This window comes from Neophocaena asiaeorientalis, unplaced genomic scaffold (assembly GCF_003031525.2).
Source record: "Neophocaena asiaeorientalis asiaeorientalis breed wild unplaced genomic scaffold, Neophocaena_asiaeorientalis_V1.1 scaffold369, whole genome shotgun sequence".
Classification (NCBI taxonomy): Eukaryota; Metazoa; Chordata; class Mammalia; order Artiodactyla; family Phocoenidae; genus Neophocaena; species Neophocaena asiaeorientalis.
The window spans coordinates 853902-866768 of NW_020175321.1; the positions used below are offsets into that span (position 1 = coordinate 853902).

Below are 12867 nucleotides of genomic sequence, written 5' to 3' on the forward strand. Positions count from 1 at the left end.
CGGCCGGGGGGGGGGGGTTTGGCGGGGGGGGGGGGGGGGGCGGGGTGTGTAGGAACTGGGGCCGCATACAAGGGCCCCTGCAGTTCATCCTTTGAATGAGATATGGGCTTGGGGTTTGGTTTCCTTGCAATTATTTAACATTTTTATAGAATCTTGTTGTTTCCCAAGCAGTCAAGTCATTAATATGTGAGCTTTTGCTGGAATACGAGCTGGCATGATTTTCTTTTTTTAATAAATTTAGTTTATTTATTTATGGCTGGTTGGGTCTTTGTTGCTGTGCACAGGCTTTCTCGAGTTGTGGTGAATGGGGGCTACTCTTCGCTGTAGTGCGTGGGCTTCTCATTGTGGTGGCTTCTCTTGCTGTGGAGCACAGGCTCTAGGTACACGGGCTTCAGTAGTTGTGGCACACAGGCTCAGTAGTTGTGGCGCACGGGCTTAGTTTCTCCGCGGCATGTGGGATCTTCCCGGACCAGGGCTCGAACCCATGTCCCCTGCATCGGCAGGCGGATTCTTAACCACCGCGCCACCAGGGAAGTCCGAGCTGGTATGATTTTTTGTTTCACTGAAGAACGAAATGAGACACGGCAATATCGCTTACCCAAGGGCCAAGAGCGGAGGCTGTGATTTGACCCTGAAGTCACGGATTATTCTTCTGAGATTTACTTTATGAAAAGTCTCTGGTTTGCCAGCCTCATTATTCGTGTCTAATTTATGCTTATCTGTTATTTTTTAATTTTAATCTTGAAGGCCAAAGGCATTGGGAATTATCTGAGGCTGTTGCGTCCCAGAATCCACTGGCAGGACAGTCTACGTTTTAACTCTTATTTGTTTTTAAAATCGGGAATGAAGAAAGTATTCCATATGTATTAGAGGCTTCTACTGAGAGAGCCATAAATCTTTCTAGACCAGGAAGACATGTTGAAGTTTAATTACAGGCTAGATGGCAAGTTTTTCAGCAGCGGGCAGCGTAGGTGAAGGTCTTTCGGTGGTTGGGGCCGATGACAGTGAGACGGCCTCGGGCAGGAGGGGCAGCCGCTCCTACAGACCTTGTTCCTTCCACGCAGAGATGTGTCACCCTGGAGAAGTGTCAGGGAAGTTACGGTCACTTTTATCTCCTCTTTTACCTGTAGATCAGATTTACAACTGTCCCTCTATATCAATAGCTTAGAGTAAAATAGTTTGCACTATTCCCCTGGCCTAAGGTCCTTTTAGGTTAACTTAGAGATGTTTCCATTCGTTGGCCAGTGACCGTAACATTGTAGAAATTGACTTTTTTTCCCCGTTTTCCAAATAATCTGTCTTAACGTAAAGATGCGAAGGGGTTGTGTTGTCCTGATACTACCGGCCTTGCTGTCCCATTCCCCCCTCCCCGTGCTCCGGGCTGTACTTCATAAGGAGACACACCAGCTAAAGGGCTGTGACATTTGGACTCAGATGCCCAGTTCAGACCTCAGTGCTGCCACTGGGGAAATTACTGCGCCTCTTTTTGCCTTTGGAAACGGAATTATTTGTTTGGTGAGTGGTGATTCGGTGAATGGATGAGCAAGCCCTCACCCAGCTAGTGAGGTTAAGGACTTCTGGTTTCAGTTTGTCCGTTTTATTTTTTCTTTCCCTCCCTAATACCTTAGTATGGAATCACAGACAAGCCATTCCTCCTGTGGCCCTTGCATGTTCTTATCATCTATAAAACGGTAAAATTTAATTAAGATGATCATCTGTCAGATGTTTTTTGAGCTATTGTGTGAAAATGACCGTATCTGTGAACAACAGCATCGTCTTAGGGGCAGAAACAAACCGCGTCTTTAGGACTCTGTCTCCTGGAGGTTGCCTTGGTGAATCATGCCTGTCCTAGTTGATAAAATGTGTCCTCTCCGGGAGCTGCATGTCCGCAGAGAGGCACGGACTCCTAGGTCATCAGGACACTAAGGGAGAATTGGCCACACGCCAGGCCTGTCAGCCGGAACCTTGCTGCTGCTCTCTGGCTGCAGCTGCCGCAGTGGGCAGACTCTGCCCTGCCCAGGTCCGGCTGAAGCCTGGGCGGCTCTGGCAGGGTGAGTAGCGCCTGCTGTCCTGGCCTCTGTGTCCACATACCAGCCTGAATCTCTGATCTGCAGAGTTTGTGCCAGTAGCCGATGTAGCCACGCCAGAGCTGGGCTGCCACTCCTCCTGCTGTGGCCCAGATTTTGGTTAACCCAGATTTTTAGGAAGGCTTGCATCTTTGGACACAGGGACCGATTAAACCATTCTGGGGCAGTTAGGAATTTAGGGCCCATTGTGTTATTGTTGAAAGAAGTAAAAATATCTATTATAAGTCACGTCTGACACTGAGCCACGTGACGGGATCTATCAGGGATCCGGTTGGAGAGCGTCAGAGCCACTGCCTACCTGCCCTGCTCTGGGGGGAGGTGGCAGCATTGCCGCCCTCATCCCATAGTTAGTAGAGCTTCCAACGTGATTGGCCACGAGGAAGAATATGACACAGTGTTCAGGTGGCTCTTACCATAAGATTTTTTTTTCCCATAAATTTATTTATTTATTTAGGCTGTGTTGGGTCTTTGTTGCTGCACAGGGGCTTTCTCTAGTTGAGGTGAGCGGGGGCTACTCTTCGTTGCGGTGTGCGGGCTTCTCATCGTGGTGGCTTCTCTTGTTATGGAGTACAGGCTCTAGGCATGCCCGCTTCAGTAGTTGTGGCTCGTGGGCTCTAGAGTACAGGCTCAGTAGTTGTGGCACACGGGCTTAGTTGCTCCGCAGCATGTGGAATCTTCCTGGACCAGGGCTCGAACTTGTGTCCCCTGCACTGGCAGGTGGGTTCTAAACCATTGTGCTACCAGGGAAGTCCTACCATAAGATCTTTTAAATCTAAAGATTCAAGTTTTTAAATGTCTCTGGTAAGTGCGGAGGCATCATTCACTGAATAGCAAAGCTACCCCTGTGATTTCATGATGTTTTACTCCATCTCAGGTTTTTGTTTGCTTGAGTTGGCCTCTGTTTCCCCCAAATATAAACTTAAAAGTTTATGAATAGTCAGTTCTTTCACTTACAAGCAAAATGGCATTTTAAAAGGAATGTCTTTTCTCAAGTTGGTGGCAGAAGCTGGAATCCCTTGTCAGAGCCTCAAGGGTCTGGCACCTGCCTGTTTGTGCTCACAGAGAAGTGAGTGTGTCCCCCTCTCCCAGGTCACCTTGTATCCGGCGGTGAAAGGCCTCCTGCAGGAGGGCATCTACCTCATCCTGGACCTGTGCATTGAGCCCGACATCCAGTTCCTGCGGGCCTCGCTGCAGCCGGGGGTCCGAGACGTCTTTAAGGAGTTGCATAGTGATTATGTGAAGTACCACAAGGCAAAGCACGAGGGAGAGAGAAGATACACCGTCTAAGCTGCGTACGGACATGCAGCCATGGCCCAGGTCCAAGAGAGCTGGAGGAGGCAGGACTTCAGATGCTTGAATTCACGGCATTGAAACACGTGGAGAGTCCTTTGGAGTTTATATAATATGTATTGCATTTTACAGTTATTTTTTCACACTATTTCTTAACATCTTTTTATGCAGTAAGTATTGCAATAGAATCCTGAAAATAGATCCTGAATTCAATAAAATTTGCCAGATCTCCCTTGTGGCCGTTCCAAATGTGGTTCTTGTCTCGGTCCAGTGGTTTGGGGTCCCATCTCCCCACTGGGAACTACGTAGAACTTGTTTTTTTCACTTCAGGTACGTGGGTGTGTAATGAAGCCCAATTTAAATATCTTTGCCTTTTACGTTCTTCAAGAAACATGGGACGTTTTCTGAAACACCGCTTTTCTGCCCCCCCTCGGAGCGCATCTTCCGATGGAGCTGTGCGAGTCAGGACATGGAGACTTGGTGTCGGCTGGGGATGGCGGCCCCTGCTGTGCGCGTGGCCACTCGGCGGGAAGGTGCTGGGCCTGGGGCTCTTCCTTCCTGCTTCCACTCTCGGGAGTTTATTTTGGAATTTTATTTTCCTCTTTTTTTAAATTTAATTTAATGTTAAGAAATACTCTTGTTTTTTTTTGTGTTGCCTAAGCAACATGTTTCATTGTAGCAAGCTCAGAAAATAAAAGGGAAAAAATTTAAAAATACCCCCAGTCTCAGCTGTACAGACAGCCGCCATCATCTGGGAGGGCCTTGTTTCTGTCCCTTTACATATATATATGTAGATGAGTATTTAAATAAATGTATATAGAGTTGCCAAGTTGGATCATAAGTGCATTTTTTTGTTTGTTTTAGTTACCCAGCTTTTTTTCCTGTGTAATATTTCAATAACATCTTGGGGACATACAGATACTAGACACACTGTAATGGCTGCATAGTTGTCTGCTGAGGACACAGCTGTTTGATTTAATAAATCCTCGTGGTAGACATCAGATTCTTTACAAATTTCCTTTTACAGATGATGCTTGCAGCCAGCTCTTTCCTGCTATAATTACTTCTATAAGATAAATTCCCATAAGTTGTATTATTTGTCAGAAAATCCTGTCGGTTTTTAAGGATTTATGTAAATATTGCCAAATTGCCCTCCAGAAGGTATCCAAATTTATTTTGCTTCCAGTGAATCAACTTTAATGTTATTGATTTTCTTTGTTTTAATGCCTCCTTGATAGGGAAATGTTATTTTGTTTTGAATTTCTCTAATTACTGAGATTTTTCATTTTTTATACTTACCATTTTTACTTCTTATAAAAATTATGTTCCTTATGTAATATTAGCCTGTTTCTCAATTGGGATATTTGCTTTTTTTCTTATTATCTTTGTGGAATTTATGTTGGAATTTTCTTGATACCCCTTTTTTAGTCAGTCAAAATATAGACAAATTGTTTGAAGGATCATCCCTAAGCAAAAGGTGTTTTTTTTTTTTTTTAATCCTAACTTTTCAAGCACGTGTTATTGTAGCAGACAATATAAAATGGATTTTTTGGCAACGTAAGAGAAATACCCCATTTTTCACGCCTCAAGATTTGATTGTATTTCTTGCATTGGCTGACCGAGTCTGGGATATAGTTCTGCTTTGCATTCTACATGTTTTAATCCGCTTCCTACCCTCTGTCTAGACATTTGTGTGTAGAAGCTTTCTAAACTCTGGTAACCAGAAATGGATCCGGGGTTCTGACATCTTTTGCCTAATGCTCTGCGTTGGTGGAGTCCTGTCCCTGTGCCCACTTCCCTGCAGCATCCTCCGAGGGGTTGATGCTGTTCCTTTTTCACACCTGGAGATGCTGTGCTGGAGCCTGCAGGGGACCTTACAGATGCAGATTGTAAACAAAGCTGGAGTGAAAACCATGTTCTTGGCTTTACCCTCTTGGTCAAGTGCCCCGACAGGAGGGTCACTGGTCTCTGAGGCCCTCACAGATTTGCGCCTGTTTTTTTCTCTGCCAGAAGTTCAGGAATCGCCCTGCTTTGGGACCCTTCCTGGGGTGCAGGCCCGGAGCAGTTCCTCGGGCGTCCTGGTGGTGGCACTGCAGGGCTGCTGTCCTTGCTCAGGACTCAGAGGTGCCTGCAGCCTGGGAGGGAGGGGACGACGGGCCTGTGGATCTGGGCCGTCCCTGCAGACATCTCTGCTTGAACGCTAAACCTTCCTAGGGGAGAATAATTTTCCACTCTGTTTTGGTGGTTAATAGGGAAGAGGAAACCATTTTCTTAGTGGTAATCATGGGAGCTCGGCAGTCCTCATTTTAAATACTTTATCAGACTAGACCTTGCGGGCAGAGAGGTGGCCCAGGCTGCTCTCCGCGTGGCAGTGGGGCATCCCGGGGTGACAGTGAGACCCCTGTGATGTGTGTGGCCCCAGCCTCTGCACTGGAGGCCTGTGTGGTTCCTGCATCTGACATGCTGACATCAGTCCCTCTGTGCAGGGCGGTGCTGGGCCTCGCGGAGCCGGCTTCCTGCCGGGGACACAGACTGAGACCCGCCGACAGGTACGCAGGATCGTGGCAGGGGGCCCCAGTGCAGGCGCTGGGCAAGGGCGGGGCCGTCCTGGGGAGGTGATGTCTGAGCTGAGACCTGCCCGGATGATCAGGAGCCCCCAGGGGCCTTCAGTCAGGCTGCATGGACGTCGCTTGTCACCATGGTTTTGGCCAAGGATGGGCACCCGAAGGGCAGGACAGATGTGCTGGAAGTTGGGGGGCGAGAAGAATGAATGTGGGGCTCTGGGCTGTGCCTGCGGGGGCTGCCCTGGCCATCCTGACCGCCCCCCGTGGACCAGAGCAGCCGGGCCTTTGTGTCCTGTCTTCCTTCTCGGCTGCTTCCCAGGGTCCAGCCAAGGAGGGCTCGCGCGCGCCTGGGAGGGATTCGGGTTGGAAGTTTTCGTTTGCCTAGTTTCTCGTTTCATCTTCAAAATAATTCAGCTACGCCCCTTCCTCTTTTGTCTAATCAGCTCTCACCTTTATGCTTCAAGTCCCATGAAATCCTCTGCAGAGGCGTAGGCTGGGTCACCTGTGATTCTTCGTTCCCTCCCGTGTGTTCCTAGCGCTCTCTTTTCTCTTTCTCGTTTCACTTTCCTTTCGGAGGGTCTCAAGCCCCCTCTGTCTGTCTCCTCCCTGGCCTGACGGGTGTCGCAGGTGTCATCCTGGGCGCTGGGCCGGAGGACTCTCGTCACCTGTGTCGCTGTGGACATCCTGCCCGTGCCTCCCAGCCCTCTCCCGCTTGCTGGTTCCGTGGCTCTGTGTCTAGTTCCCTCCCATTTCCTGCCTCTGTTCTTTGTAGCCTTGGCGTCCACGCCGAGGACCTCCCCACCCCTGGCCCCCTTCCCGCCGTCCCCACATCTGTCCCTACTCGGCCACCAGCCGCTAGCCGTTCGCCCTCCCGTGGGAGCCCGCTCGCTCCAAGGCACCCTCTTCAGTGTCCCCTCCCCTCCGCACTGCCCGGTCTCGGCCTGCCCCTCGTCCCTCCGTGCACCGTGCCCGCCATGCTTCACGAGCATCCCCCTCCTTTGGCTCCTGTCACTTTGTCACACTCTGGTTATCCTTCGCCCGGGCGGGGCAGGAAGCTCTGTGGCTGGAGAAGTAACAGAATCATGATGGTTCTCTGCAAAATCCTGTTCTCGCTGCTCAGCTGGGTCCACCTCTTGGGAGGAAAATCTCTTTCTTCCTCAGAGGAAGAAGCATGGCCGAGGCGGCATGGCTTCGAGGTGCTATGAATTCGTGGTGATTGGATTGTTGTAATGATTTTGCGTGGGGTTATAGCTGATGGTAGAACATAAGTGTTACGGAGGAGAGAAAGGTTTGCAAAATGCTCCATCGTGAATGCAACCGAGACGAGTGGGAAAGGGTTCTCGTTACAAAGGAGGGCCGAGGGGTGTGACTCAGCGGGGGGGCCTCAACCATGCTGCAGGCGGCAGGACTAGGCTCCACAGGCGTCGGGGACGAGAAACACATTCGGAGAAACGGAACCATGAAGATCCCAGCAGAGAGCGCCTGGCAGGTGCCACAGTGGTGATGAGCCCCAGAGGAAGCAGGGGGGCAGCCACGCAAGTCAGCATACAGGATGTGGCCACACTCAACGGACCACCGAGGCCACTTTCAGGACTGAGGTGATTGCCCTTGTCTGTGCACATGTGGGTGCGCACGGCACTTGGTGTCCCGGCTTTCTGGCCAGGTGGCATGTGCTGGTATCTTCTCTACCCTCTGGGCTTTTATCACAGATTAAATGAGTCAGATAGCCTTTTCCCAGTCTTCTAACCACATCCTCGGTCTCTCAAATCTCTGTCACTTTCCTTTCTGTTTACTGATGCACACAGAATATCTTTAATCTAAAAAACTTGAGTATCAATCCTATAATTCTCCCAAATCACCCCAGCCCCTTCTCTTGACTGCCGACCAGATATGAACAGTCTACGTTTGTCATTCTATTTACCTTGATATCCTCCCCCTTGAAGCTGCCCTCAGAAAGATCCTGGGGCCAGTTTGAACCACCCAGCTTCTGGGCTATTGGGTTGGCCCTCCATCTTCCTTGTATCCAGGCACCTTTGGCTTTTCTGCTTCTTCCATCTCCAGGGTCCCGGGTATCCCCGAAGCTCGCTCTCCCTCAGGCCCTGTGTCCCCAGGGGTCAGTCCCTGACAGTCGTCTCTGGACCTGCTTCCTCTCCTCCCCCTCCGACATCACCGAGCAAAGTCCCTCTTAAACTTCCCAATTTCTACTCTTCCAATTGCCTTGTCTCTCGAGTTAACAACCGGAGAGGACAGGGCAGGTTTCTCAGTCAGCCGCCCAGACGGTTATCTAAGCCCTGCCAGGGCTCTGAGCTCCTGCCGCTTGCGTCTGCGTTGCACCCCAGCCCCTGTCTTCCCTCCGTCTCCTGCTGCCTCTGGCCATCCATCCCACACATTGTGTCTAAATGGTCCTAATGGTTGTATCTCATCTTTAAAACCTCCAAGGACCCATTTCTTTCTAAAAACCACCCTATCATCCTGGCGCTGGAGGCCCTCTGTGATCTGACTACGGTCGGTCAACAGCCTTTCCAGCTGTCGAGGATGGACCTTCACCAAAGTCTCCCTGGCATCCTCCAACACACCCTGCTGATAAACCTGCGCCTCGTCCCCTCCACCTGCAAGGTCCTCCCTAGTGAATCACCTCCTCCTGGCCCCTGTAGCTGAAAACAGTGGCTTCTGGAGGTTAAACCTCTAGCTCAGCTGTGGCCTGAGGCTGCCTCTCACTGTGTCCTGTGTGTACTATCTCACCTTCCTTCCTGGCTGTGGTTCCTTGAAGGTGGGTCCCAGCCTGTGTGTCCCTCAAGCCCAGGCTGTCCGTGCTAGAGACAGGATCAGGGAAACCGTCCGTTGAGCTCAGGTAAGCTGCAGACTGTGCCAAGGGCTCTTTCCCCAAGCCTCCTTGTGCTGGGCGTGCAGAGAGGGAGGGTCAGCTGCAAGTCAGAGCTCCAGGACACTCAGGCCGCATGTGACCGACCTGGGAATCAAACCCAGCATTGCCTTGTTCCAAAGCCTTTCACACCACACGGGTGAAAGGCGTTTTCAAACTGTCCCCCAGCCCCCCTTTGACAGTGAGTGATTTTCCGAAACAAAATCTGATGTAGAACGTCAGTGTTTTTTGAACAGATGAAAATAGGACTACCATGATTGAAGCATCTGGTCCCCCGGTACAGCCCACTCTGCCCTCCCTCCCCTTCCTAATACTGGCTTTTTCCGGGTCAGCCCCCATCCCCTTCCCTCCCCTGGGCTCTTACCTCCCTTACAACGTTCCTGGCTCTGCCTCCTTCTCCCCCCACCCCTACACTGGTGGACCACCAGGGTCTCCTTTTCTCTCACCAGCCTTACTTGAATGTCCCTTTCTCCCCGAAGCCTTCCCAGGGAACCTAAAGCCCCAGGCTCCTGCTTTGGCTGTCCTCACCCCTTCCCTGCTTTATTCCCTTTTCCTCAATATTTATTGCTCTCAATTTATACGTACTTTACTTATTAATTTTGTCTGGTGTCCTCTCTCCCAGTAGAAGCTGAACTCCACGCGAACAGGGACTGACCTCTTTGCTGCTGTATTTCAGCACCAGGAACGGTGCCCGCACGTAGTAGGCGCTGGTTCATACTCGTTGAATGAAAGCCCCTTGGGAGCTCCGGGCTTTTAGCAGAGCAGTTTGAAAACCTGCTCTCCACCCTCCTGCTTCCACAAATGTCAATGAATGTGTCTTCATAGAATAAATATCTAGGAGAACGAGCGAGTGGGCCAGTGCCGTGTGGCCTGAGCCTCTGAGGTCACTGTTTACCGCGGGGAAGCGTTATTGCGGCCTCCTTCCACTTAACGCCCTCCCACAGCTTACTGGAAATGTGATGCTAGCATTGTAATATTTTTTTAGCTTCCTGATTGTAGCAGTTTCCAGATCCATCACCCCTAATCAGGCACATGTCAGGAGGGCGCTTTTAACACCAGAGGCTGATATTTTGGGAACCTGTCTGCCAGGCACCTGGTTTTGGTCGTCTTTCAGATTTGAGACCAGGCAGAAGGTAGAGTCACCGGATTTGAATTCCGAGGATGCTCCTGGCCACGCATACTGCTGCTGGCGCTGGCTCAGCTTGCAGCGCTGGAAATGCAGGGACTGGTGGCTCCCTTTGCAATGGGGGTGTGAAGAGGAGGAAGTATTCAGAGCAGCTGGAGTGGGTTAAAAGCAGCCAGCCTATCTGTCTGTCTGCAGCACCTTTGCACAGAGCAGGGGTGCTAGGCAGACCTAACTGCCTACCTGCCTCTCAGGGGTTCTCTGGGTGGCATTTGGATGCCACTGCTGGTTTTCAGTTGACAGGTAGCGTGTGTGTCCAAGGCTGGTGCATTGGCTGTGTGTCCAGCGATGGCTAATGGTTTCCTCCAGCCCCTTCAAAGCTCATCCTCATAGATGCAGGCACGTGGCCAGGGGGCTGCTTCTTCCCTCCTTAGGGGAGACGAGGGAGAACCTTCAGGTCTTTCAAGGTCTCTGGCAAACGGAAACCCACCAAAATTCCAGGTGGTAGGGGTGTCGGGGGGAGCAGTGCAGTGGTTCAGGTGTCTGCACACGTGGGGCGGCCACGGCAGCAGGGCTGGAGGAACTGCGGTCCGGGTGGGCTTCTGGACCATGGAAGGTTTTGTAACGAACCTTTTATCTTACTGAACAACATTGATGCTACTTGCTAAGATACAAGGGAGTTTGGGGAAAAGACCACGTGAGCCGAGGTTGGTCAAGGGCCAGAGCAGTGCGGCGGAAACACCCTGTCCTGTCTCAGATCCACTTCAAACCCCCATCCAGGTCTCCAGGAGCCTCTGAGAGCTGCCTCACCCCTGTCTGGTTTTAGCTTCTGGTGGCTGTGTTGAGGGTGCTCTGTGCTATGTTGAGCTCTCCTGGGGTCAGAAGTGCTGGAGTGTCTTCACAGATAAGAGGAAGAAATGTGCATTTACTTCAAAACCAAAACTCATACCTAGGTCTCAGCCTGGCCTTCAGGGGAGCCACGAACCACGGAGACGCCATGCCTCAGTTTGTTGGCATGTGCATTTTCCTGGGGAGGGGGCTTCCATTTACTCTCTTAGCTATCTACCTCTGCTCCCCAGGAAGCAGGGTGTGAGACAGAGGACATGTGTGATCTTATTTTATTTCTGGAATGCGGTCCAGGGAGAGGAGGGAGGGCAGGGCCGTGAAGCAGAGAAGAGAGAAGCTCCTAGAAAGGAGGGGATGTCCTGCCCCTCCCAGTGGGCTGCACCTGCCTTGTTCAGGCTTCAGGTGGGAGATGGAGAGGAGGCCTCTGTCCAGGGAAGCGGAGGGGTAGGATGCTCGGTGAGGCCTGCTTGTGTCGGCAGGAGGTCACGATCCACACGGAGCTGGACCAGGAGACAGGCAGCGTCTGGGGTCCAGAGGTTCTGATACAGATTCTCCAGCTACCTGCCTACCTTCAGGGCTGCCATGTACAGGTGTATGGTTTGTGCACTGCCCAGAAGTTCCTGATCTGAACTCTGTTCGCTGAGCCTTGTGTCCAGGGACCTGTGCCCGCCCAGAGGCAAATGCCTTTATCTCTCAGCTCTGAGGGAATACTGGTCACCTTCTTTCCCAAAGTGACCAGTGGGGTCCCCCATATCACCTGTGCCGCTGTGGCCTGTGCCCCCGCCTGGACGCCCCGAGTATGGCTCAGACACCCCCTCATGAGCAGACTCTGTGCTCACTGCTCGTGGGGCCCCTCCTCCGCCTGCCCTGAGTTTGGTTCCAGACCCTGCTTCCCAGAGGCCTTTGCTGTTGCCTTGGGCTTCCTGTGCCTGCTCAGATGTGAGGATTTGGCCCTGGGTACTTCCCCTCCTTCAGCCAGGCCCTCAGTGTGCCCCGTGTCAGGATCCTCGGGCACTGGGCCGTAGTTTTCCTCTGGCAAACAAATACATCTGCTTATGGAATCTCACAGCCTCTGTATTTTTATTTTTAACTTATGGAACTATATATTCTTGCTTTCATTGAGCAAACGTTTGTTAACTTTGACTACGTAGCAGGAACCATGTCTTAGTGGTGAGATTCTGGGGAAGTGACTTAGTTTTCCAAGTTTCATTTTTCTCATCTGTGACATGGAGATAATAATTATTTACCCCAGAGGGGTCCTGCCCTTTAAGCAAGGCAATGGATTTTAAAGGGCTTCACCCAATACCAGCCATAGAAGGAGTTCAACAGGTGTGGATGTCCCCCCTGCCATTGCTCCCTCTCCTCCCCAGAGGACAATATGCTGACACGGCTGCCACCAAGGTGCTCGCGGCCAGCCCAGCTTTTTGGACACTTAAGCTGCTCTCGGAAGTATCGGAAATTGGGGTTTATAACAGAACCAGAAAAATAAAATACATAATGAAATTTAAGAAAAGCCTTGACCTTCTTAGCCATTATTCTCTTTGTGGTCCTTGCCTTTTGAGTCATAGACGTGAACTGATATCCTTGGCTCTAGGCAATGAAGGATATTTTGACGCAGAAAGAGAAAGACTTTTGGGTTCCTAAAGTGGACCCAATCTACTGGAATCACAACATCCTCCGAGGTGGCTGGACGCTGTGGGCTTTGCAGGTGTTTCCTTTTTGTTTGCTACCTCTTTGGACCCGCTCACTTTCTGGGAGCTCTGTGATTGTTTCTGCTCTATTTCATTTTAGAAACAGCTAAACACCAACTGGTAGAGATGAATTTTACGCTAGCTCTGGGCTTTTCTCCATCCAAATTACACATTTATTGAGAATAGCTATGCCTATAATTTTCACTGAAAATGAAAAGATCACTTACGCAAATTGACAGGCAGGGCATTATGTACCTTTAATTATATTTACAATGTATTTCTGATTTGGGCTTTTTGTAAAGTTTTGCTATTTTATTTCCATTGTAGCAGTTGGCAAGAGTTCTGTCCCTTTTTTCTCCCCGGTATATGAATCTAAAATCAGCCA

At 50.7% G+C, this 12867-nt stretch overlaps 1 protein-coding gene across 3 annotated transcripts in view; it reads left to right on the plus strand.

The window, feature by feature from the left end:
• Positions 1-3613, plus strand: part of URB2 (URB2 ribosome biogenesis homolog) — a 24724-nt gene extending 21111 nt beyond the window's left edge. For all 3 annotated transcript variants that reach the window (XM_024765609.1, XM_024765611.1, XM_024765610.1), the window contains exon 10: positions 3177-3613. In XM_024765609.1, the coding sequence (XP_024621377.1) occupies positions 3177-3374 (198 nt within the window). In that variant the 3' untranslated portion in view covers positions 3375-3613. The remainder of the gene's footprint in view (positions 1-3176) is intronic.
• Positions 3614-12867: the final 9254 nt, after the last annotated feature.